The sequence below is a fragment of the Tursiops truncatus genome, chromosome 6 (assembly GCF_011762595.2).
Source record: "Tursiops truncatus isolate mTurTru1 chromosome 6, mTurTru1.mat.Y, whole genome shotgun sequence".
Taxonomy (NCBI): domain Eukaryota; kingdom Metazoa; phylum Chordata; class Mammalia; order Artiodactyla; family Delphinidae; genus Tursiops; species Tursiops truncatus.
The window spans coordinates 34,980,235-35,006,852 of NC_047039.1; the positions used below are offsets into that span (position 1 = coordinate 34,980,235).

A 26,618-nucleotide genomic window follows, 5' to 3' on the forward strand; every position below is an offset into this window, starting at 1 on the left:
CAGGGGACACGGGTTCGATCCCTGGTCCAGGAAGATCCCACAGGCTGCAGAGCAATTAAGCCCGTGTGCCACAACTACCGAGCCTGCGCTCTAGAGCCCGTGAACCAGAACTACTGAAGCCTGCACGCCTAGAGCCCGTGCTCCACAACAAGAGAAGCCACCGCAGTGAGAAGCCTGCGCACCGCAACAAACGTAGCCCCTGCTCACCGCAAGTAGAGAAAGCCCGCGCCCAGCAACAAAGACCCAATGCAGCCAAAAATAAATAAATACATTAAAAAAAGAAAAATATGTTAGTTCTTTAGTATAGTTTCTTTTTTTTTTTTAATTTATTTATTTATTATTTTTGGCTGTGTTAGGTCTTCGTTTCTGTGCGAGGGCTTTCTCTAGTTGCGGCGAGCGGGGGCCACTCTTCATCGCGGTGCGCGGGCCTCTCACTATTCGCGACCTCTCTTGTTGTGGAGCACAGGCTCCAGACGCGCAGGCTCAGTAGTTGTGGCTCATGGGCCTAGTTGCTCCGCAGCATATGGGATCTTCCCAGATCAGGGTTCGAACGCGTGTCCCCTGCCTTGGCAGGCAAGTTCTCAACCACTGCGCCACCAGGGAAGCCCAGTATATTTTCTTTAATTAATATTTATTGAGAACATATAATGTGCCATTCGTAGTACTAAGTGCTTTACATACTACGTATTATCTCTTTTAGTCCTCAAAAGTAACCTATGAAATTACCATTTTATAGATAAGAAACTGAGGCCCTGAAAAGTTAAGTGATTTGTAAAAGTTCTCACAATGCAAAAGTTTAAACAACCGTATTGTCAGAGCTGGCATGTAAACCCAGACAGTCTAACTTCAGACTTCACTGTTAACTGCTACACTTGAGTTGTATATCATTTACAAAAGTCTGTCTAATGATCTTCACAGACTGCCTCATTTTTACTCCTCAGAGCTCAGCTGCTTTATACCACAGTTTCTGAAAAACATGGTGGTTGCAGACTGTTACTGAAGCTGAGGAAACTGGACCATGGACCAAAAATTCCTTCATGTTTTCTCTAAAAGGCATTTAGTCAGGAAAAGTCACCTCAACATGTTAGATTTTCTGAGATGCACTCACAGGTATCTAGTACATCATGGCACAATGAAAAGCCAAGTATAAAACTCTATAATAGAACCTCAGAAGACAGTCTTTCTTGACTCCCCTGGGGATGAACCACAAGGTCACCCCTTGAGCTTCCTGTCAGTATCCACAGTTCCTGACTAGGTATGGCCTTAAGGCCTCTCTGAGCTCTCATCATATTCCAGCAGAAGTAGCATCATTGATTACACGTGGCAGAGAGTACCTGGCTTCTATCCCTAGCCTGACCATATTCTGCCTGTGTGACCTTGGATAAGCCACTTAACTTCTCTGTGATTGTTCCTTTATCCATCAAGCATATTGCTTACGCAATTCACAAATGTAGGCATTTAAAAGATCTCCCCTGTCTCTTCATGGGGTTTGTAAAAGACATATATATATATCAAAAGAGCTCTGAGACCCCTAAAACCCTGGGAGGAAATGCACCAGAATCTTGTTAACTCTGGGGTTATGGAAGGTATATATTTTCTTCTTTATATTTTTCCTATATTTTCTAAGTTTTCCCCAGTAAGCATGTCTTCCTTTTCTAATGAAAAAGAAGTTTGATAAAAAAGACTAATACAAATCTAAAATAATCCCTCATCATTGCATTGTAATCTATGAAAATATGAAATCAGAGTGATAGAGAAAGGCCAGGATGAGGAAGTGCATTTAAACTAGATAGTTCATGGGAATTCTCTGGCGGTCCAGTGATTAGGATTTTGTGCTTTCACTGCAGTGGCCCCGATTTCAATCCCTAGCTGGGGAACTAAGATCCGGCAAGCCTTGCAGCGAGGCATGGATGGATGGGTGGTTAGATAGATAGATAGATAGATAGATAGATAGCCAGACAAACTAGATGGTTCAGTCATAGATTTGGCCTTAAGTGACCTAGCCAGCATCCAGGTTTAGTTATCAGTGCTTTTTTTTTGTGGGGGGGGGGGCAGTTGCCCCACCCAGTATAAGGGATTACTGCTCTAATTCTTCTGATTTCTGATTAGCAGCAACATGCTATCCATGCAGTTGATAATCCAGTTTTGTAAATTAACAATTTCTGCTCTTTACAAAAGGATTCATCAGATAGTCCCTTTAAACTTTAAGCAAGCTATATACAAAATGAGTGCATTTAAAATTTGATTCTAAATTTGATTCTAAAATACAATTCTGAATCTCACTGATAATCTTTAGAGACATAACTATTGCTTATGCCATGGAGGAATTTATTATTAGTTAATTTTTTAAAAAGTACCTACCCCTGTTTGTTAAGATATTTTATGGACTATTGTTGAAGGTTTGACTCTGTCAACTTTTGGACTCTTTAATCTGGAAACTGTAGCTATGTTCAATATGATAAAAATTAAACTTCTGAGAGATTGAGAAAAAAATTAAATAGGACTTTCTTAGTCTAATTCACTGCAAAATAGATGAATTTGTCCTAAGTGCCCCACAGTGTAGTAGAAGCTACATGGGCTTTGGAATCAGACATACTAGATGTGGAATTTGGTTCTGCCACAAAACAGCTGTTTGTGAGCAAATCAACCTTTGAATTTATTCCTCAGCTGTAAATTGGGCATAATAATCATACTCACCTCACCTTAGGCTACTGTGAGGATCCTGTCAAATATTTTTAAAGTTCTTCACCTTCTTGATTCTCAATAATCAACACTCCCCCAAACCAGGGCAGGATATATATATATAATTTTTACATCTTTATTGGAGTATAATTGCTTTACAATGGTGTGTTAGTTTCTGCTTTATAACAAAGTGAATCAGTTATACATATACATATGTTCCCATATCTCTTCCCTCTTGCGTCTCCCTTCCTCCCACCCTCCCTAGGATATTCTTATATGGCTGTGTTTTCAGTGGCTTGAGGCCATTCCTGAGGCTTCACCTCTTCTCCCCCATTCCTTTGTGGCCAGAGGGACCCGAGTTAGCCTTTACTCCCATTTGGAGGGGCAGTGGTCTCAAGGGAAATCATGGGCTCATGGCAATTGTGATAACTCATCACTTCCATGTTCCCACACATCAGTCCTGGTCTCCTTTATGACTGCATCGTGGTGGAAGAGGTGGATGTGATCATTCATTCTGTGATGCACATTTCTGTCCTTTGCTTCGGTTACTACAACAGATGGGTATGATGGGACCTTACTTTGGAGCCAAGTTATGCCCTGGGGATTTTAGTCAGGTTAAATCCATCAAAGATATTAAAAAGAGTATATGAGATCAAGAAGTAAATTAGCTCTTGAGCTATTGAATGTTCTCCCCCAAGATTAGTATTCCACATTGTTTTCATTGCTCTTGGGTACTTATTCTATATGATTTAGAGTTTAGGCAACTTTCCTCATAGAGGGAAAAGACTGCAGTCTACTGACAAAGCTATATGTCTGGTCTCTACTGCTCTCAGCCGACTCTTAGGAGCCAGAGGGCTTTGTTTACTCCTTGCAGAAGTCACCCTGTGGATTTTATTTTCAGGTGATCTTGAAGGGCAGCAAGGAGCGCAGCACTGGGGCCACTGGAGTTAATGCAGACTCCTCCCGCTCTCATGCTATCATCCAAATTCAGATCAAAGATTCAGCCAAGAGGACATTTGGCAGGTGAGCTGGAAATACACAGGGAATCGCATTGTGTGCCTTTCCCTAATGTGACTTTGAAATATGTGTTGTCAACAACAGGACATCCTGCCACTGTGGAGTTCTTTATTTATATCTTACAGGGATACACAGTAGAGTTATTAACTCTGAAATAAATCATTGTACTAAAGTGCCATCAGTTGATTAACCATGAAGTAATGACCTATTGTTGGTCAACCCTAAGTTATTAAAAGGGACATTGATTGCTTCTAATGTGAAAAACAGTATCAGCAGAGGAATAGTAGGAAATGCATCTCAGAGAGCTTACAGGCAAAAAAAAAGAAAAAAGAAAGAAAGAAAATTAATCCATCCTTCCTGAAAGAAGCCATAAGACAACTGGGTACATTCATTGCCTTTCTGGTGCTATCTTAGCAAACTCTGCCACAGTGATGGATGAACCTATCTCACCTCTGAGTAATGAGTCTTTTTTTTTTTTTACGGGGAGGGGGGGTTTGCTGGAAAGCAGCCCACGGAAGTTTCTATTTAATTATCTAAGTGGTCACCTAAGTGATTTGCATTGTGGTCATTTAGCCTTATGGGAAGAATGTTTAATTAATTTCAGTCATACTTTCTCACAAATGATTAAAACCAACAGAAGGATCTAAGTGAACAGTGCCAGCAGTAACTGACAGATTAGAATCTTGCAATACTTTTGGAAAGCTGACAGTAATATCTTTTACTTTCCTGAGGATGGGTCAGTGCTGATTTCTTGCTGGGTTCACAAAATGCTGGCTGATGTAAAAATAAACCAAAGCCCCAAAGAAGTCATCCTTGCTGTGTCTTTTCTCTAGGATCTCTTTTATTGACTTGGCTGGCAGTGAAAGAGCAGCAGATGCCAGAGACTCAGATAGACAGACAAAGATGGAAGGTGCGGAAATAAACCAGAGTCTTCTGGCTGTAAGTTGTTCAAAACCTTTAATCTAAAAATCATTCTTGAGAGATTTTGCCCCTCTTTACATGCAGACAAAGTAGGAGAGGGTGGGGTGGAATAAGGCAGTGGAATTCCAAGGCTGGAGACGGAGACGAAGGGTGCCCAATCAGATTCTTGGCAGTTCTCGACAACTCTTCTTTCTCTCCCTGCCTTCTCTTCCTCTGGTCAATCCCTGACAATTAGGAACAGAGAAGTATTTCTGCAGTTGCTTGAATGGTTAACTTAGGTACACTTTCTCCCTCTCATCAAGTCTTAAAATTATTTTTTCAAACATATAATAGTAGAATAAATAGTATAATGATCTCCCAAATACTTGTCTCCCAGCTTCAACATGTGAAAAATCTAACCAACCCTTTCCTTCTCCTGGTTGGATTATTTTAAAACAAATCCTGTCATCATGTCATTTCTTCCACAAATATTTAATGATGTATTTCAGAGATAAGGACTCTTATCTTTTTTTTTTTTTTTCTTTTTTTTTTTTATTATTATTTATTTTTTTTAAACATCTTTATTGGAGTATAATTGCTTTACAATGGTATGTTAGTTTCAGCTTCACAACAAAATGAATCAGTTATATATACACATATGTTCTCATATCTCTTCCCGCTTGCGTCTCCCTCCCTCCCACCCTCCCTATCCCACCCCTCCAGGCGGTCACAAAGCACCGAGCTAATCTCCCTGTGCTATGCGGCTGCTTCCCACTAGCTATCTACCTTACGTTTAGTAGTGTATATATGTCCATGCCTCTTTATCGCTTTGTCACCGTTTACTCTTCCCCCTCCCCATAGCCTCAAGTCCATTCTCTAGTAAGTCTGTGTCTTTATTCCTGTTTCACCCCTAGGTTTTTCATGACATTTTTTTTTCTTAAATTCCATATATATGTGTTAGCATACGGTATTTGTCTCTCTCTTTCTGACTTACTTCACTCTGTATGACAGACTCTAGGTCTATCCACCTCATTACAAATAGCTCAATTTCATCTCTTTTTATGGCTGAGTAATATTCCATTGTATATATGTGCCACATCTTCTTTATCCATTCATCCGATGATGGACACTTAGGTTGTTTCCATCTCTGGGCTATTGTAAATAGAGCTGCAATGAATATTTTGGTACATGACTCTTTTTGAATTATGGTTTTCTCAGGGTATATGCCCAGTAGTGGGATTGCTGGGTCATATGGTAGTTCTATTTGTAGCTTTTTAAGGAACCTCCATACTGTTCTCCACAGTGGCTGTATCAATTTACATTCCCACCAACAGTGTAAGAGGGTTCCCTTTTCTCCACACCCTCTCCAGCATTTGCTGTTTCTAGATTTTTTGATGATGGCCATTCTGACTGGTGTGAGATGATATCTCATTGTCGTTTTGATTTGCATTTCTCTAATGATTAGTGATGTTGAGCATTCTTTCATGTGTTTGTTGGCACTCTGTATATCTTCTTTGGAGAAATGTCTATTTAGGTCTTCTGCCCATTTTTGGATTGGGTTGTTTGTTTTTTTGTTATTAAGCTGCATGAGCTGCTTGTAAATTTTGGAGATTAATCCTTTGTCAGTTGCTTCATTTGCAAATATTTTCTCCCATTCTGAGGGTTGTCTTTTTGTCTTCTTTATGGTTTCCTTTGCTGTGCAAAAGCTTTTAAGTTTCATTAGGTCCCATTTGTTTACTTTTGTTTTTATTTCCATTTCTCTAGGAGGTGGGTCAAAAAGGACCTTGCTGTGATTTATGTCATAGAGTGTTCTGCCTATGTTTTCCTCTAAGAGTTTGATAGTTTCTGGCCTTACATTTAGGTCTTTAATCCATTTTGAGCTTATTTTTGTGTATGGTGTTAGGGAGTGATCTAATCTCATACTTTTACATGTAGCTGTCCAGTTTTCCCAGCACCACTTATTGAATAGGCTGTCCTTTCTCCACTGTACATTTCTGCCTCCTTTGTCAAAGATAAGGTGACCATATGTGCGTGGGTTTATCTCTGGGCTTTCTATCCTGTTCCATTGATCTATATTTCTGTTTTTGTGCCAGTACCATACTGTCTTGATTACTGTAGCTTTGTAGTATAGTCTGAAGTCAGGAAGCCTGATTCCTCCAGCTCCATTTTTCGTTCTCAAGATTGCTTTGGCTATTCGGGGTCTTTTGTGTTTCCATACAAATTGTGAAATTTTTTGTTCTAGTTCTGTGAAAAATGCCAGTGGTAGTTTCATAGGGATTGCATTGAATCTGTAGATTGCTTTGGGTAGTAGAGTCATTTTCACAATGTTGATTCTTCCAATCCAAGAACATGGTATATCTCTCCATCTATTTGTATCATCTTTAATTTCTTTCATCAGTGTCTTATAATTTTCTGCATACAGGTCTTTTGTCTCCTTAGGTAGGTTTATTCCTAGGTATTTTATCCTTTTTGTTGCAATAGTAAATGGGAGTGTTTTCTTGATTTCACTTTCAGATTTTTCATCATTAGTATATAGGAATGCCAGAGATTTCTGTGCATTAATTTTGTATCCTGCCACTTTACCAAATTCATTGATTAGCTCTAGTAGTTTTCTGGTAGCATCTTTAGGGTTCTCTATAGTATCATGTCATCTGCAAACAGTGACAGCTTTACTTCTTCTTTTCCGATTTGGATTCCTTTTATTTCCTTTTCTTCTCTGATTGCTGTGGCTAAAACTTCCAAAACTATGTTGAATAAGAGTGGTGAGAGTGGGCAACCTTGTCTTGTTCCTGATCTTAGTGGAAATGCTTTCAGTTTTTCACCATTGAGGATGATGTTTGCTGTGGGCTTGTCATATATGGCCTTTATTATGTTGAGGAAAGTTCCCTCTATGCCTACTTTCTGCAGGGTTTTTATCATAAATCGGTGTTGAATTTTGTCAAAAGCTTTCTCTGCATCTATTGAGATGATCATATGGTTTTTCTCCTTCAATTTGTTAATATGGTGTATCACGTTGATTGATTTGCGTATATTGAAGAATCCTTGCATTCCTGGAATAAACCCCACTTGATCATGGTGTATGATCCGTTTAATGTGCTGTTGGATTCTGTTTGCTAGTATTTTGTTGAGGATCTTTGCATCTATGTTCATCAGTGATATTGGCCTGTAGTTTTCTTTCTTTGTGACATCCTTGTCTGGTTTTGGTATCAGGGTGATGGTGGCCTCGTAGAATGAGTTGGGGAGTGTTCCTCCCTCTGCTATATTTTGGAAGAGTCTGAGAAGGATAGGTGATAGCTCTTCTCTAAATGTTTGATAGAATTCGCCTGTGAGGCCATCTGGTCCTGGGCTTTTGCTTGTTGGAAGATTTTTAATCACAGTTTCAATTTCAGTGCTTGTGATTGGTCTGTTCATATTTTCTATTTCTTCCTGATTCAGTCTTGGCAGGTTGTGCCTTTCTAAGAATTTGTCCATTTCTTCCAGGTTGTCCATTTTATTGGCATAGAGTTGCTTGTAGTAATCTCTCATGATCTTTTGTATTTCTGCAGTGTCAGTTGTTACTTCTCCTTTTTCATTTCTAATTCTATTGATTTGAGTCTTCTCCCTTTTTTTCTTGATGAGTCTAGCTAATGGTTTATCAATTTTGTTTATCCTTTCAAAGAACCAGCTTTTAGTTTTATTGATCTTTGCTATTGTTTCCTTCATTTCTTTTTCATTTATTTCTGATCTGATTTTTATGATTTCTTTCCTCCTGCTAACTTTGGGGTTTTTTTGTTCTTCTTTCTCTAATTGCTTGAGGTGCAAGGTTAGGTTGTTTATTCGAGATGTTTCCTGCTTCTTAAGGTGGGCTTGTATTGCTATAAACTTCCCCCTTAGAACTGCTTTTGCTGCATCCCACAGGTTTTGGGTCGTTGTGTCACCATTGTCATTTGTTTCTAGGTATTTTTTGATTTCCTCTTTGATTTCTTCAGTGATCACTTCATTATTTAGCAGTGTATTGTTTAGCCTCCATGTGTTTGTATTTTTTACAGATCTTTTCCTGTAATTGATATCTAGTCTCATGGCGTTGTGGTCAGAAAAGATACTTGATACAATTTCAATTTTCTTAAATTTACCAAGGCTTGATTTGTGACCTAAGATATGATCTATCCTGGAGAATGTTCCATGGGCACTTGAGAAAAATGTGTATTCTGTTGTTTTTGGATGGAGTGTCCTATAAATATCAATTAAGTCCATCTTGTTTAATGTATCATTTAAAGCTTGTGTTTCCTTATTTATTTTCATTTTGGATGATCTGTCCATGGGTGAAAGTGGGGTGTTTAAGTCCCCTACTATGAATGTGTTACTGTCGATTTCCCCTTTTATGGCTGTTAGTATTTGCCTTATGTATTGAGGTGCTCCTATGTTGGGTGCATAAATATTTACAATTGTTATATCTTCTTCTTGGATCGATCCCTTGATCATTATGTAGTGTCCTTCTTTGTCTCTTTTAATAGTCTTTATTTTAAAGTCTATTTTGTCTGATATGAGAATTGCTACTCCAGCTTTCTTTTGGTTTCCATTTGCATGGAATATCTTTTTCCATCCCCTTACTTTCAGTCTGTATGTGTCTCTAGGTCTGAAGTGGGTCTCTTGTAGACAGCATATATAAGGGTCTTGTTTTTGTATCCATTCAGCTAATCTGTGTCTTTTGGTGGGAGCATTTAGTCCATTTACATTTAAGGTAATTATCGATATGTATGTTCCTATTCCCATTTTCTAAATTGTTTTGGGTTCGTTATTATAGGTCTTTTCCTTCTCTTGTGTTTCTTGCCTAGAGAAGTTCCTTTAGCATTTGTTGTAAAGCTGGTTTGGTGGTGCTGAACTCTCTCAGCTTTTGCTTGTCTGTAAAGGTTTTAATTTCTCCATCAAATCTGAATGAGATCCTTGCTGGGTAGAGTAGTCTTGGCTGCAGGTTTTTCTCCTTCATCACTTTCAGTATGTCCTGCCACTCCCTTCTGGCTTGTAGGGTTTCTGCTGAGAGATCAGCTGTTAACCTTATGGGGATTCCCTTATGTGTTATTTGTTGTTTTTCCCTTGCTGCTTTTAATATGTTTTCTTTGTATTTAATTTTTGACAGTTTGATTAATATGTGTCTTGGCGTATTTCTCCTTGGATTTATCCTGTATGGGACTCTCTGTGCTTCCTGGACTTGATTAACTATTTCCTTTCCCATATTAGGGAAGTTTTCAACTATAATCTCTTCAAATATTTTCTCAGTCCCTTTCTTTTTCTCTTCTTCTTCTGGAACCCCTATAATTCGAATGTTGGTGCGTTTAATGTTGTCCCAGAGGTCTCTGAGACTGTCCTCAGTTCTTTTCATTCTTTTTTCTTTATTCTGCTCTGCATTGGTTATTTCCACTATTTTATCTTCCAGGTCACTTATCCGTTCTTCTGCCTCAGTTATTCTGCTATTGATCCCATCTAGAGTACTTTTAATTTCATTTATTTTGTTGTTCATAATTGCTTGTTTCATCTTTAGTTCTTCTAGGTCCTTGTTAACTGATTCTTGCATTTTGTCCATTCTATTGTCCATTCTATCTCCAAGATTTCGGATCAACCTTACTATCATTATTCTGAATTCTTTTTCAGGTAGACTGCCTATTTCCTCTTCATTTGTTAGGTCTGGTGGGTTTTTATCTTGCTCCTTCATCTGCGGTGTGTTTTTCTGTCTTTTCATTTTGCTTATCTTACTGTGTTTGGGGTCTCCTTTTTTGCAGGCTGAAGGTTCGTAGTTCCTGTTGTTTTTTGTGTCTGTCCCCAGTGGCTAAGGTTGGTTCAGTGGGTTGTGTAGGCTTCCTGGTGGAGGGGACTAGGGCCTGTGTTCTGGTGGATGAGGCTGGATCTTGTCTTTCTGGTGGGCAGGTCCACGTCTGGTGATGTGTTTTGGGGTGTCTGTAGACTTATTATGATTTTGGGCAGCCTCTCTGCTAATGGGTGGGGTTGTGTTCCTGTCTTGCTAGTTGTTTGGCATAGGATGTCCAGCCCTGTGGCTTGCTGGTCGTTGAGTGAAGCTGGGTGCTGGCGTTGAGATGGAGATCTCTCGGAGATTTTTGCTGTTTGATATTATGTGCAGCTGGGAGGCCTCTTGTGGACCAGTGTCCTGAAGTTGGTTCTCCCACCTCAGAGGCACAGCACTGACTCCTGGCTGCAGCCCCAAGAGCCTTTCATCCACAGGGCTTCTTAATTTGGGATGATTCGTTGTCTATTCAGGTATTCCACAGATGCAGGGTATATCAAGTTGATTGTGGAGCTTTAATCCGCTGCTCCTGAGGCTGCTGGGAGAGATTTCCCTTTCTCTTCTTTGTTCTCACAGTTCCCAGGGGCTCAGCTTTGGATTTGGCCCCGCCTGTGCGTGTAGGTCACCGGAGGGCGTCTGTTCTTTGCTCAGACAGGACGGGGTTAAAGGAGCCGCTGATTCGGAGGCTCTGGCTCACTCAGGCCGGGGGGTAGGGAGGGTCACGGAATGTGGGGCGGGCCTGCGGCGGCAGAGGCCGGCGTGACGTTGCAGCCTGAGGCGCGCCGTGCGTTCTCCCGGGGGAGTTGTCCCTGGATCCCGGGACCCCGGCAGTGGCGGGCTGCACAGGCTCCCCGGAAGGGCGTGTGGCTAGTGACCTGTGTTCGCACACAGGTCTCCTGGCGGCGGCAGCAGCGGCCTTAGCGTCTCATGTCTGTCTCTGGGCTCCGCACTTCTAGCCGCGGCTAGCACCCGTCCCTGGAGCTCTCTCAAGCAGCGTTCTTAATCCCCTCTCCTTGTGCACCAGGAAACAAAGAGGGACGTAAAAGTCTCTTGCCTCTTCGGCAGGTCCAGACTTTTCCCCGGACTCTCTCGCGGTGCACTAACGCCCTGCAGGCTGTGTTCACGCCGCCAACCCCAGTCCTCTCCCGGCGCTCCGCTCCGACAAAAGCCGGAGCCTCAGCTCCCAGTCCCGCCCGCCCCGGCGGGCGAGCAGACAAGCCTCTCGGCTGGCGAGTTCCGGTCGGCCCGATCCTCTGCGCTGGAATCTGTCCGCTTTGCCCTCCGCACCCCTGCTGCTGTGCTCTCCTCCGCGGCTCCCAAGCTCCCCCACTCCGCCTCCCGAAGTCTCCACCCGCGAAGGGGCTTCCTAGTGTGTGGACACTTTTCCTCCTTCACAGCTCTCTCCCGCTGGTGCAGGACCCGTCCCTATCCTTTTGTCTCTGTTTAGTTTTTTCTTTTGCCCTAACCAGGTACGTGGGGGGTTCCTTGCCTTTTGGGAGGTCTGAGGTCTTCTGCCAGCGTTCAGTAGGTGCTCCGTAGGAGTTGTTCCACGCGTAGATGTATTTCTGGTGTATCTGTGGGGAGGAAGGTGATCTCCGCGTCTTACTCTTCCGCCATCTTCCCGGAAGTATCAGGACTCTTATCTTTTAATATAACATAATACCATTGCACACCTAAAGAAATAATTATTTAATGATACCTGTTATCCAGTAAGTGTTATAATTTTACCAGTTGTCCCATAAATGTCATTTTACAGTTGATTTATTCAAATCAAGATACAAACAAGATCCTCGGATTGCTTTTGGTTGATATTCCTCTTTCATGCCATATCAGTTCTTCCCCCTCTCTCTCTTTTTTTAATATTAATGTATTTGTTGAAGAAAACTCAGTCACTTGACATATGAGATTTCCTACATTCTGGATTAGGCTATCTGCATTCCATGTTGATGTTTAACATGGTACTCTATCCTCTATTTTCTATAAAGTGGTTAAGATTTATATTTGTGCTGTCCAAAATGGGAGCCACTAAGCCACATGTGGCTATTGGGTACCTGAAATATGGCTAGTCTGAATTGAGATGTGCTCTAAGTGTAAATTACACGTTGAAGCATGTAAGATATCATTAATATTTTTTCATACTGATTACATGCCAAAATATTATTGGATGTGTCAGATTAACTAAAATATATAATTAAGATTATATATTTAATATAATATACAATTAAGATTATATGTTTAATATATAATTTCATCTGGTTTTATTTCTTTTTATTTTTTTCTCTCTTTTTTTTTTATTGGGGTATAGTTGTCTTACAATGTTGTGTTAGTTGCTACTGTACAGTGAAATTAAGTAGAGTTCCCTGTGCTATACAGCAGGTTCTTATTCTCTATTTTATACATACTAGTTTTATTTCTTTTTAATATGGTTATATTTCTTTTTAATATGGCTATTATAATAAAATTACATATATGGTTTGTATTTGTGGCTCACAGATTTTGATTGGGAAAATGCTGATCTAGAGCCTTGATCAGATTTAAGTTCTGTTTTTTTGGCAAGAATAATTCATGAGTAGTTCTTACACTTTCTATAGGAACACATCAGGAGGTACAGAATGTCTGATTATCTCTTTCTGTGATTTTGAAGTGTTATCACTCTAATTCCTCCATTACTATTTCCCATCAACCTTTTTCACCTTATGGTTTTAGCAGCTGTCAATGAGCATTATTACCTTTATCCATTGCTTCATTAGGGATTCCAAAATGGTGATATTCTAATTCTAATATTCCTTCTGTATTTATTTATTAACTGGAAAGAACTTTCCCCCAACTATCTGATTATCCTGAAATATAATTCATACAACAGAGGCAAGATAAATGCTTGATATTTTGCCTTCACTCACCAGTTTTCAGAATGAGTTGATGTCCTGGTAACCTAAACATGACCATGAGTTTGTTGTTGTTGTTTATTTTTTTGTTTGTTTTCATATTATTATAAACATTGTCATCTTTTTTTCTTCTTCTTCTTAAATTACACATTTTTGGCCAGTGGGAGTCTTTTCAAATATGTTCCTACTAGTCTCTGGCTTTCTGGTATGACAAGATGTTGTAGGCTCATCTTGTACATTTCTTTCCCCAGACCTTGAATCAGCCATTTCTTCAACAAGCCTTGGTTTTTAGAGGGAAATGGTATTTAGAGACCATTTAGAGTGCTAGTGGTACTTACTACCACTGTTAGTCCTCGCTACTAGGCCTTTTTGGTGGACAGAGCTTGGAAATTTTTTTTTTTTTTTTTTTTTTTTTTTTTGGCTGCATTGGGTCTTTGTTGCTGCGCGCGGCTTTCTCTAGTTGCCTCAAGCAGGGGCTACTCTTCGTTGCGCAGCTGGGCCTCTAGGCGCGTAGGCTTCAGTACTTGTGGCTTGTGGGCTCCAGTGTGCAGGCTCAGCAACCGTGGCGCACGGGATCAGCCGCTCCCTGGCATGTGGGATCCTCCCGGACCAGGGCTCGAACCCGTGTCCCCTGCATTGGCAGGCAGATTCCTAACCACTGCGCCACCAGGGAAGCCCTAGATATTTTTTTTAAAGGTAAAAGTATATCAGGGATTCATACTAATAAATTAATTCAAAATTAAGACTGCAGGATTTTTGCTTAACTTTTTAAAATTTATATTTCCCTCCCTTTTCTCTTATGCTAAAATTCTTAGTTCCTAACAACATTAATATAATTTATTTGCTCTACTTCAATACATATGTATACCCAAATCATGTTAATATTACTCATAATATGATTACTGAATTCAGATTAAGATTTCTTTGCAGTTTCCTTTTTACCCTTAAATTGTATCCCACTAGGGATGTACAGTCATAATACTGTGTTGCAAAGTCACTTGAAATAATTCTTCTCTGTGTGTTTAAGCTTACCAATTTTGTATTGAGTTAAAGTTATAAAATAAGCCACATTCAGAAAAGTCTAGTGTTCAACCCTGTCCTCTCAATCCTGTTACCTCCCTCCCCTTAGATAATGATTTTCTACCAATATATATGTTTGTATTCACCCCTTTCTCAGGAGGGAAAAAATAAAAGGTAGCATACTGTAAACACTTTACTTTTTGCACTTAACAGTATCCTGGAGCTCACTCCATGGCTGTGTACAGAGACCCTCATTCCTTCTTATAGATGCATAGTCCTGTCTTGTGCCCCTCCACAGTATTTAAGTCCTTTTGATCAGAACTGAAATCTCCAGCTAGACACATTTCCAGGCCTCATGAGGGATAAATTGGGAGGCTGAGAGAGGTGAGAGAATCAGCATCTTTTTATTATTGTTTAAAATTTTTGAATAATTTTAGATTTTAAAAAAGTTACAGAAATAAACATGTAGCATTCCTTCACCCAGCCTTCCTAATGTTAACATCTTATATAACTATAGTAATCTAAATCAGGAAATGAACATTGATATAATACTATTAACTATCTACAGACCTTGTTTGAATTTCATCAATAGTCCCACTAATGTTCTTTTTCAGGTCCAGGATTCTATGTTACATTTAGTTATCATGGGTCTGTAGTCTCCTCAGTTTTTGTCAATTTCGACCTTAACACCTTTGAAGAATGCTGGCCAGTTATTTTGCAGAATGTCTCTGAATTTGTGTTTGCGTAATGTTTTCTCATTATTAGATTGAGATAATGAATTTTTAGCAAGAATACCACAGAAGTTGTATACTTCTCAGTGTATTGTATCAGTCAATATGTCTTATTACTGGTGATGTTAAACTTGATCACTGAGTTAAGGTGGTTTGTGCTAGGTTACTCCACTGTAAAGTTATGATTATTCCCTTTGTAATAAGTATCTTATGGAGAGGTACTTTGAAACTATGCAAATATCCTGTTTACATCACACTTTTGCTGCCTAATTTTAGTATCCATTGATGATTCTTACCTGCAACAATTATTACTGTGGTGTTTACCTGATGGGATTTTCTATGTTCATCATTCTACATTAATTAGTTAGAATGCTACTGTAAGAAAGAGCTGTTTTTTCTCTTTAATTTATTTATTTGGTTATTTAGTTATGATAGTAAATGGAGGGCTTCCTTGGTGGCGCAGTGATTGAGAGTCCGCCTGCCGATGCAGACGACACGGGTTCGTGCCCCAGTCTGGGAAGATCCCACATGCCGCGGAGCAGCTGGGCCTGTGAGCCATGGCCACTGAGCCTGCGTGTCCGGAGCTGCAACGGGAGAGGCCACAGCAGTGAGAGGACCGCGTACCGCAAAAAAAAAAAAAAAAAAAAAAAAGAATAGTAAATGGATATTTCTTTTATTTGCTAAATTAGAATCCATTTCTATCATTATTTATTTTCTTGCTCAAATTATCCCAGATGGCCATTGGGAGTTCTTTCAGGTTGGTTTCTGTATCCTTTTGACATGCCCCCATCATTTTTTGAGCAGCTCCTTGTCTTTTGGCACTATAAGGTGTCACACACTCTTCCCTGCCTTAGCCCTGGAATCAACCATTTCTCCAAGGAGCCCCAGAACCAATATATTTGAGCATGTACTATATGCTAGTCAGTTTACCCTTCACAACAAAGCAGGTTCTCTTATTCCCACTTTATGGATCAGGATTCTGAAGCTCAGGTTAAGTGAATTGGCCAAGGGTCCACAGCCTCTAGCTAGAAATCTTTGATTCTCATATTTAAATTTATGGTCCAGGAATTAACCAAGAAACCCAAGAAGTACCTGTGAAGTTGGAGAACCCTCTGGGGCTTGACTGTGTCTGTCTCACATGGGCGATAGCATGTAAAGGGGCCTGAGAACAAGCCTTATAGAATAGGATCAAAATCTTGTGCTTTGTGAGGTGCACAGAGGTGCCCCTTTTTCTTTCCTGGGTGCTTCCCTTGGTTTTCCCTTAGAGTTTAGTAAAGTCTACTTTCCATTCTGATTCAAGGCTAAAGGGACCCAAAGGCTCATAGAGAATTGATAGCCACACTTGGATTTGAGTACATAAGGGGCAGGTGTAACTCAGGGACCAGGTTTGGGTACCTGCTCGTCCCTTCTAGAGAATCTTCCCAGTGCTAAAGTTTGGGGATATTGGACTGATTTGTAATAAAAGAGGAAATTCCCTTATACCTTCTTATAACCCGGCAGCTTCTTAGATAGAGAGGAGTTAGTTGTGGGCATCTGTAGCTGCTGCCACAGCAGACTCTCAAAGCTAATTACCTGTTCTTGGTGAACTCCCAGAACTGGCACTGCCAAGGGATTCCTTCCATTCTTTTCCCTGCCTTTCTTCTCATTTACTGCCACCTAGCGGAGATGCAGGACTCAGAAATAGAAGATCTCTCCTCCCTGATCCTGTCCCCCCAACCCCTGCTCTTTCTGATAGGCATGTTGCCCCTAGAGATCTACATATGCAGGTTTCTGCTAGCACTAGTGATATCCAATGAGCACTTCTTTGAGGGGCTCTGCCCAGGAGCAAGTGACATGCCCTTGCCTTTGGGCCATAGTCCCCCCTTGTTTTTAAATGAGGAGGTAGACCTAGATGATTTCTCAGTTCCTTCCCAGCTCTGACTCTAGAATTTCTCCTGTCCCATCCAGACAACTTGAATCTGCACTTGAGTCCATACCTATAGGTGTGCATGTGTGAGCAGGGAGGCGGGGGAGTAGTATAGTATCTTTCTATTTAAGTGCATCTTGTAGTTGGGAAGAGTGTGAGAAGAGGAGAGAAAGGGAGCTGGCAAGCCAGAACTGCCACCATGTAAGCTGGACTCTGGGACCTGTGGGAATGTCCCTGGGTTTGTCTGTTCTACACTATCAGGGCTAATTCTAGGATCACAGCCTTTAAATTGGTGGTGGGGGGGGGGGGCTTAACTAGGCACAGCTAGCACAGGATGATGTTTCCCAGTCTAGCTTGATTTTTCTTGTCGAACGAGAAACTAGCACGGCATTTTGACTTCCTTTTGGGAATTGCATGACTGTGATTTACTTAAGAAAAATATGATCTGTTATTCTCACTTTGCATGTGATATTTGATGTGCTTATTATTCTACCACTTTGCAGCTGAAGGAATGTATCCGTGCATTGGATCAGGAACACACTCACACTCCTTTCAGGCAAAGCAAATTAACTCAGGTAAAGTTATATATGAGCTTTGAGTTCTGGTTCACTCATGTGTTCCTTCTTCCATTCATTTATTCCTTCAGCAGAGCATCCACTGCCAGCAAGGCGTGATGCTCCCTGGAGTGGGGGAGGGGGGAGGGGGAAGGGAGGGGGCAGAGAGAGGAGGGGGAGTAGTCACATTCCTTCCAGGAGCTCTCAGTCTTGGAGAAGAAAGGGGCATCCTCGGGCAGGGATACCTGCACTACGAAGCAGCCAGGCTCCCTGCGGGGCAGCAGTGGTCACCATCCTACAGCTTTCTGCTTATTTCTAATGTAAAGAAACCTTGTTGATTTAGTGGAGTCTCTGAGCCTTTGAAGGGGATGGTAGTGCAGCTGTACTTGGTACTTTCTTAGTTGTAAGACTTAGACCAGTGTTTCAAGACAAAAAATAATAGCTGCAGTTAAAAAGAATGAGATAGATTTTTGACATGTCCTGACAGGAAAGATGACCAAGATCTATAGTTTAAAAATATGAAATGAGAAGAAAAAACTACACAGAAATTATGCATGTGTTCGCTGATTATTTTGAGTGGTAGAACCATAAGTAATTTTTTTCTTCCATTTTTCTGTCACGAAAATGTGCTTCTTTATTAATGGGAAACGCCAATAAGTGTGCATCTATAATGGCTGCAGAAGAGTGGCCCACGGAGGGGTCTGCCTAGGTACAAACAGCTGTGAAGACAGTTATGGGTGCCCCTGGTTCCCTTCTGCACCAAATCCTATGCACAGTAGGGACAGACTAGGTAGAAGGCAGTCTAGGTGAGGATCTTTGTATTCTGGGAGAGATTTTCACCCTGTGCAGCTAGATCGGCAGCCCCACAGGACCTGGGGCAGAACCTATAATAACATAGCTCCTTACTAGTCAGAACTGGGTTAGATTGTTTCTTCTCAAACATGATTTCAACCAGGGATCCAGGAAACCCTTCTTATAGGTGGTTAGTCCTGATTCTGACATTGGCTTTGTTATTTTTCAAAACATGTCCTCCATCCCCAGAAATTGTGTCCTATTTAATTAAAAAAATAATTCCACACATGGATCCACTTACAGAATAATATACCTTTTTCACTCAAACATAAGTTTTAGATCTTTCCAGGTACCTAAGTACATATATACATAATTATTTTTTATGGTTGTATGCAGTTTACAATTATTTAGTTTGTTACCTGTTTATAGACTTGTAGATTTTCCAAATTTTACTATTATAATAAGGTAATGAATATCCTGTGTATACTTTTTGGGGGGGGATCAACTGAGCAATTATTATCTCTTTAGGATAAAGTCCTGGAAGTGTGATTGCCAAACCAAGAGTGTGAACATTTTTTACCAAATTTTTACCATATTGCCAAACTGCCCTCCCAAAGGCATGTACCAATTCATGCTACACGGTATACAGGCAGTGTAGCAGTGTACAAGAGCGCCCTTTCCCTAGACCCTCAGCAGAGCAGGGTAGTATGAGTCTTAATCTTATAGGTGCAAAAATTTTAGTTTTTCAAAATGGTTTGTTTGCATTTCTTTGATTAGTGGTGAAGTGAGTACCTTTTGTTTATTGACTGTGTTTCTCCTTTTGTGAATTACCTTTTCGTAGAAGGGGGTGAGGGTGACTGTGGCCCAGTGTCCTGCACACAGTAAGTAGTCAGTAGGCCCTTGGTTAGTTGACTTCATTGACCTGCCTTCTGTTTCAAACAGGTTCTGAAGGACTCTTTCATTGGCAATGCCAAAACCTGCATGATCGCCAACATCTCGCCAAGCCATGTGGCCACCGAACACACTCTGAATACCTTGCGCTATGCTGACCGGTGAGTCCCCTTCAGGTGGCGGGTCGTGTGTGTATGTGTGTGTGATACACACACAAGGATCTGACCTTGAGCTCCACAAGCCTGTTCTTGGGACAGTAATTCTACTGCCAGGGGAATGTGCAATTGGTCATTTGGAGAATGTGACATAGGAGGCCCTGCCATTTTACAAGCGTGAATGTGACAAGAGGAAGGTGACACGCTCCTTTGTTTAGGAGACAACTCCATCAGTGGCTTTTTTTTTTTTTTTCCAGCCACGCTGCGTGGCATGTGGGATCTTAGTTCCCCAACCAGGGATCAAACCCGCATCCCCTGCATTGGAAGCGTGGAGTCTTAACCACTGGACTGCCAGGGAATTCCCCACCAGTGGCGTTTAAATGGCTAGCGGGGGATGAAATATTTCTCCAGAGTAGAAGGCTTAGTGAGATTTTCTTCCTGCTAGCCTCAGCTCTAATTATTAGGGATAGAATACCTATTACTTGTCAAGGCAGAAGTACTCAGAGCTGTGTAGGTCCAGAAGAGACCAACCTTGTGTTATAGAAGGAGAAACTGAGGCCCAGAAAAGGGTGGAAACATTAATAGGGCTCACTGGGAGTTGGTGGCAGAACTAGCACCTCTTATTGCCAGGTCAGGGCTCTAGTGACTTTGGTATCTGCCAGGGTCCCTCCCATCTCTTACCCTGGGGTCACGTGTCTCCTTCACGTGTGAAAATGCTCTCATTACCATTCTTTCCTCTGGCTGCTTTGCTGCTGGTCTAATAGCTCAGATTTTTATAACAGGAAGTAATTTGGAACCATCTAGACTTGCTGTGGGACCTCTCGACCCATTCCGTGGATGTATGCCCTACTGCAATACCTCAGCAAAGGCCCAAGGACACAATTCACGTGTCTTTAGTCACATCCTATGTCTCTTTGCTTACTGTGTTATCTGCTTGCCTTGCCTCCCAGACCTAAAAGGAAGATTTAAGTCAAGTCTCAGTGTCAGGTTTACTATATTGGTCTTCAGTAATGGCCAGAGGGGTCATTTGGCTACTATTGAGTGGATTAAAATCAAAACAATGGAAAAGACATTTTCTGGGAGCTCCCAGGCAGAAGTACTGCTCCCACCTAGGGGATTTCAACACAGAATCTACGAACAAACTACTGGAGAGTCACATTTTACTTGATGTCTCCTTGTAAATCCAAATTCTTACACTGTTTGTATTTTGTTTTAGGTATCACAGAGTGAGAGACTCTGATCTTGGCAACTGAATCCTAGCAGAGACTTAATTCTGGATTTTTCCATGCTCTCTAAAATTCCCTTGTAAAATAGAGCATGGTTCTCTATTTCTCTATCTACGGTGCGATTTTGCCTCCTAGGGGACATTTGGCAATGTCTGGAGACAATTTTGATTGTTGTGACTGGGGAGAAATGCTGCTGGGATCTCGGGTAGAAGCCAAGGAGGTTGCTAAACACTCCACAGGACAGCTCCCCACAACACAGAATTATCTGACCCCAAACACCACTAGTGCTAAGGTTGAGAAACCCTGTGAATAGACAGGTCATTTTTCCCTTAATGGAATTAGCACAAGCCTGCTTATTTCCAGAGGGCTTTTGCTTCTTGAAGTGCCCAGCAGGTTCGAGGGAACTCATTTTCTCAGAGAAGCCTGAAAGGAGGTGGTTGCAGGGAAAAGAAGACTCTGATTATGGAAGACTGGGTAAGGGGTAGACACTAGGCTCCTGAGTTGGCCGATCTTCAGGAAGCGTGGCATGGGCCCTGCGTGGGCATAGTTCTGAGACTAGCTCCTCTGGCCTGGCCCTCACATGGGACTGTGGTATTTCCAGAACTCTCCTGATCATGGAATACTGGATGCACACTACTATCCTGAGAGAAGACACTGGTCTTCTTTGTTCAGGTAAAGAGAGGTATTTCATGCTGAAATAGAATCTCCCCATTTCCTCCATTTCTCTCCCAGATAAAAAACTAATTCCCAGGGGCTTCCCTGGTGGCACAGTGGTTGAGAGTCCGCCTGCCGATGCAGGGGACGTGGGTTCATGCCCTGGTCTGGGAAGATCCCACATGCCGCGGAGCGGCTGGGCCCGTGAGCCATGGCCGCTGAGCCTGCGCATCCGGAGCCTGTGCTCTGCAACGGGAGAGGCCACAACAGTGAGGGGCCCGCGTACCGCAAAAAAAAAAAAAAAAAGTAATTCCCAGTTCTTGTAATAGTTTTCTTTGGTTTTTGTTTTCCCTGAAAGCTATAGGAAAGAAGTTACAGAACATGCAAGAATGCACATTTAACATAAAATGGTCGTTTACAGGGTCAAAGAACTAAAGAAAGGCATTAAATGTTGCACTTCAGCTAGCAGTCGAAATCGAACATCTGGAAACTCTTCTCCAAAACGAATTCAGAGCTCTCCTGTGGCCCTGCCAGGGGACAAGTGTTCTCCCAAAAAAGTCAAGCTGGGGCTCCAACAGTCACTCACAGTGGCACCTGACTCCACGAGAACGAAGGCCCATCCTCTGGCCAGTCACCCAGCCAATATCCCTTTTGCTTCTGTACCTAAGGCTCCTGGTAAAAGGGGTGGCTCTAGAGGGAGTCCTCCCCAAGAGTGGGTCATTCAAACTAGCTCTATCAAAGGAACCATGCGGCCTGGACATTTAGCCAAAAAAGGGGCAGAAGAATCAGCTGCATCATGCTCTGAGAAAAATCCAATCGGCAACAAAACTGCCCTCGGGTGGGGAAGCAGGGCCCCTGGCCCAGGAGAAGAAGCAGTCCGTGGTAAGCTGCCTTCCCGGTGCAAGAAAGTGCAGACTGTGCAGCCAGTGCAAAAGCAGCTTGTGTCACGAGTTGAACTCTCCTTTGGCAACGTCCATCACTTAGTAGAGTACAGTCAGGGCAGCAAGGGGGGCACACCTACTAGGCCTGCCTCTGAAGCTTGGACAGACATCCCTCCACATCAGAAGGAGAGGGAAGAACATTTGCGCTTCTATCACCAGCAGTTCCAGCAGCCACCTCTCCTCCAACAGAAGTTAAAGCACCAACCACTGGAAAGGTTTTTATGCCAGTCCCGGCCTCCAGAGGGGCAGCTCCAGAATGACACCCCTCCTCCCTTCCACTCTTGTTGTGAGAGCCATGATGGAGCCCAAGCTGAGGACCTTGATGACAGCGATTTCAGTGAAGATTCTTTTTCACATGTTTCCTGTCAGAGGACCACAAAGCAGGGAAACACCCTGGAGAATAGCGAAGGCTCGTTCTTCCTTCATCAGAGGGAGCAAGGTCCTGAGGAACAGGTAGCCGAAAGGCGGCAGAGTCTGTGTTTTAGCCCCAGGACAGAAGGTGACGAGAAGGGTCTAACTGGAAGCTGGATGTACTCCAGGGACCCCGCAAGCCACAGGATAGCACTTGATCACGGCCACAGCCCAAGTCAGGTGCCCTTGGACTGGAGCAGAGAGGAGGACTCCACCTCCTCAGGGCCTCCTCCTGGAGAAAACCTGGCAGAGAAGCCTTACTGCTCACAGGCAGACTTTGTATATAACCAGAAAAGGGGGGGCGGACCAGCCTTTGACCTCAGACAGGATGCCTTCAAAAATGAGGTTCCTCGGCAGGCTGAGGGCAGCTCACCATCCCTGGAGGAAGATGGTTGCACTTTCTCACTATCCCACATCACAGTTCCTGGATCCCCAGACCAAAGAGACACAGTGAGCACACCTCTGAGAGAAGTCAGTGAAGATATACCAACTGTGGCAACCAGAACAATGAAAAACAGTAACCCTTTCCAAGGAGAAGACTCTAGAGGGGAACTAGGCACGTGCTCTGAGCATGCTTCTGAACTGATGGCTCCCCTCACCATGTCTCTCCTGGAGAGCCCAGATGATGAGGGCTCTCCTCCCTTGGAGCAGTCGGCCCAGGATGGAGCTGCGCACAGTCTAGTGGCAGCAGACACAGGGGGGCAAGTTGTGGGCCACACAGTGTCATCTGGTGATCAAGAGGCAGACCTGCCAATGTCTTCAGCAACTGAGCACCTGTGGCTCTCATCATCTCCCCCCGACAGTAAGCCTGGGGGTGATCTTCCAGCTCTGTCCCTGTCACCCATCCATCAGCACCCACCTGACAAGCTGCCCAACAGGGAGGCTGACCTGGGGGAGCCCTGTCAAAGCAGAGAGACTGCACTCTTCTCCCAGGGGCACTATGATGGCGATGCTGAGACAGAGCTGGGCTGCTCCCAGGGTTTCCCAGAAAAACCCTGCCTCACCATACATACTGGGGGACCCCACTCTGGGCCTACATTCACCCCCCAAACAGGAAGTAGTGATGTGGCTGACCAGCCCTGGGCCCAGGAGAGAAAGCACCTGGTAGGGCTTGGCTGGCAGGAGCTGGATTTGTCCACAGATCCCATCAAGCTCTCTTGCTACAATGAGGACATCACGTGGCTCAAACGCAGGCCAATCCCAAGGTACTTAGCAAGGCTAGGTTCTCCCAAGACTGCCAGGACACTCCGTCAGCCCATCCTGGGGCACGCACAGTAAGTTGGACTTTCCTACCTAGACTTGAGCCCCTTTGGCACCCCTACTCCCACTACAGCTGAATGTTTTGTCTGTTCTGGGAATGGCTGTGGTTGGCTCAGAGAAAGGCTTTTTGTCCACCTTATCAAGGGAGCCTGCCTAGATGCATCTGACATGAACAGCAGGAATAAAATGTATTGGAGCAGGCCTGCCAGGTAGGGTAGGTGGGATGTGAGTGAAAGAAGCTTGGGAAAGCTGAGATGTGAGTGAAAGAAGGGAGGATCTGACCCTATAAGTAAGCCTAAGACCTATGGTGAGATCAGAATCCTCTTCTTCATTCTGTTGGGCCTGTGCTCCTGGAAGTGCTCCCCAGGGACACAGCAGCAGCAGCCTTGTGACCCCAGAGCCAAGGCTGGCTGGTCACCTTCCAAGATGGTGAAGGTAAAAAACAGGGGCTGGTGATTTGTGCTGCTTTCCCTGAAGGAGGCTGTGGATGGTACAGCAGAATGAGAGAGCCTTTGAGAATGTGAGAGAAAGGAGGGCAAGAGGTCTAGCAGCATCAGAGGCCCAGGAGCAGGAAGGCAGGGCAGGCCTATGGGAACAGATGCTTCCTATGTGAGGCTGCGGCCCTCTGCTAGGGCTCCTGATACCTGGGCAGACCGTCTGCCAGCTGCTCGCTGGGGCTCAGGCCTGGGCCTTGGGCGAAGAGAAGGGCGTGTAGGGATGTGCACCTCTACAAGGTAGACAGTCTTGCTGTTTCCGTGGTCTCTATCCATAATCAGTGGAGTCTGACACAGTCAGGTCTAATGACCCTGTAGATGTTTCTAAATTTGGGGATCAGAGGATGGGGGGATGGTCAGTGGTAACCTAGAGGTTGGAGGTCACAAGCTAGGGAAGATAACATGCTGAGCCCAGAGGTTTTATTAGCTGGATTCTTCTGACAGAAGGCAGATCCTCCAGCTTCTAGCTCAAACCCCCTTGCTTTGGTCCCTGAACTCCCCAAAGAAAGTAGAAATCACAGCAGGCTAGGTGGCTGGCTCTACCTTGTGCCAAGTGTGCCAGCTGCAGTGGCACAGCCTTGAGCTTTCTTGCAGGGAAGATGTGGGCAGCTCCTGTGGAGGAGAAGCAGCATCCAGCCCTGTGCCTCAGTGTATCTGGAGGCAGGGGGCTGCTCCAGAAGCCCATCTCTTCTCAGAATCTCATTTGTACCCCCCTAGCCCCTTGACAAGGCCTGAAAAGAATGGGTGAGGGGCAGGAGGTGCTGGGGAGCTGGTCCTGGTCACAGCCTCGGCCTCTTTGGGCAGAAGCAGCTCCTGGCCTGGAAATGAGGCTCACTTCCAGAAAGCTGCCCAGGAGAGATGGGAGGCCCGGAGGACCACAGCATCCCCTCTGGTTCCCAGGCAGGTACTCATCCGAGCACACCAGGAACAGCTGGATGAAATGGCCAAGCTGGGCTTCAAGGAGGAGACCCTGATGAGCCAGCTGGCTCCTAATGTAAGTGGTCTTGGCCGGACTCTCAGGGGTTGTTGGGAATTACCCTGCAGCTAGTTTGACAGTCATCCTTTTTTGATGCAGCTGTGTGTACAGAAAGGGTCTGCTGTCACACTCTAACCTTGTTGAGGCCTTGGACCTGCTCTTGCCACCCCTCTGAGTTGGCTTGAGGGCGTGCAAGGACAGGTGGGAGATGGTGCTACACTCCCCATTCCCAGGCCAAAATGTTTCCAGCCTCTGTTCTTTGCCATTCTGCCCTCCTAGTGGCTTGTTGGTGCCCCTCCCTGTGATGGTAACAGTGACTTACTTGCCTTATGCAGACCAGAGGTACTTCTACAAAACCACCCTTCTGCCCTGCGAAATACCTCTCTGTGTAGAAAAGTGGTCCCACACTGTGCCATGGTGACTGTCCTGCAGATTTTCCAGCTGGAGGAAGGGCCTGGGCTCTGAAATCTTCATACAAGAGAAGGGACTAGAAAAGCTGATCTGGCAGCAACAGCAAAAGCTCCACTTGTCCTTTGTTTCCTTTCCAGGATTTTGAAGATTTTGTGACCCAGTTAGATGAAATCATGGCTCTGAAGTCCAAGTGCATCCAGAGTCTGAGGAGCCAGCTGCAGCTATACCTGGCCTGCCACAGGCCAGCTGCGGCCCCTGAGAGGACAGCGGTGTCTTAGAACAAGATCCAGTATGTGGTGGCTGGGCTCTCAAGAGCTGGAGGGCCTCTGCCAGGTCCCCCTACAGATAACAGAACCCACTCCCTGGTCCTGCCCATGCTAGCCTCTCCCTAGCCACATGTGGCCTTGGCTGGGCCCCAGCCCCTCTCTCAGGGCCAAGCATCCTTCCCTCAATTCTAAGCACAGGAGCATCTGTAAGGAAGGACAGATCAGCCTGAAAAACTTAATAGGCCCCTCCCTTTTCTTTGGGACTGGAGGAGGATTTGCCTTTACTGACCCCTTGTCTGTGGAAACACAGGTCTAATAACCCTGTAGATGTTTCTAAATTTGGGGATCAGTGGATGGGGGGATGGTCAGTGGTAACCTAGAGGTTGTGTTGAGGTCACAAGCTAGGGAAGATAACATGCTGAGCCCAGAGGTTTTATCAGCTGGATTCTGTGCCTTTCTCCAGGACTTGGTCAAAAATGAAAACATTGGTGCTAGTGGGGCGGGGGAGGGTGAGCTCTGCCCCATCAGCCCTTGGAGATTGATTTGGGACTTTAGTTAGCTTTTGAAAATGTAAAATGAATAAACCTTGATGTCTTTAATAGCAGCAGATGTGGGACAGGCTTTATGCTTCCAGTTCCCCTCCCTCCCTGCAATCCAGTATTTAGACAGA

The 26,618-nt window shown here is 43.7% G+C and overlaps 1 protein-coding gene across 7 annotated transcripts in view; it reads left to right on the forward strand.

Annotated features, from left to right (window-relative positions):
- Window positions 1–26,552, forward strand: part of KIF24 (kinesin family member 24) — a 65,524-nt gene extending 38,972 nt beyond the window's left edge. For 5 of the 7 annotated variants that reach the window (XM_033857947.2, XM_033857948.2, XM_033857949.2 and 2 more), the window contains 7 exons: window positions 3,584–3,705; window positions 4,533–4,638; window positions 17,421–17,492; window positions 19,206–19,315; window positions 21,611–23,815; window positions 25,100–25,289; window positions 25,820–26,552. In XM_033857947.2, coding sequence (XP_033713838.1) covers window positions 3,584–3,705; window positions 4,533–4,638; window positions 17,421–17,492; window positions 19,206–19,315; window positions 21,611–23,815; window positions 25,100–25,289; window positions 25,820–25,960 — 2,946 coding nt within the window. In that variant the 3' untranslated portion in view covers window positions 25,961–26,552. The remainder of the gene's footprint in view (window positions 1–3,583; window positions 3,706–4,532; window positions 4,639–17,420; window positions 17,493–19,205; window positions 19,316–21,610; window positions 23,816–25,099; window positions 25,290–25,819) is intronic. The other 2 variants (XM_019934966.3, XM_019934967.3) reach the window with 1 other exon arrangement.
- The last annotated feature ends 66 nt before the right edge of the window (window positions 26,553–26,618 follow it).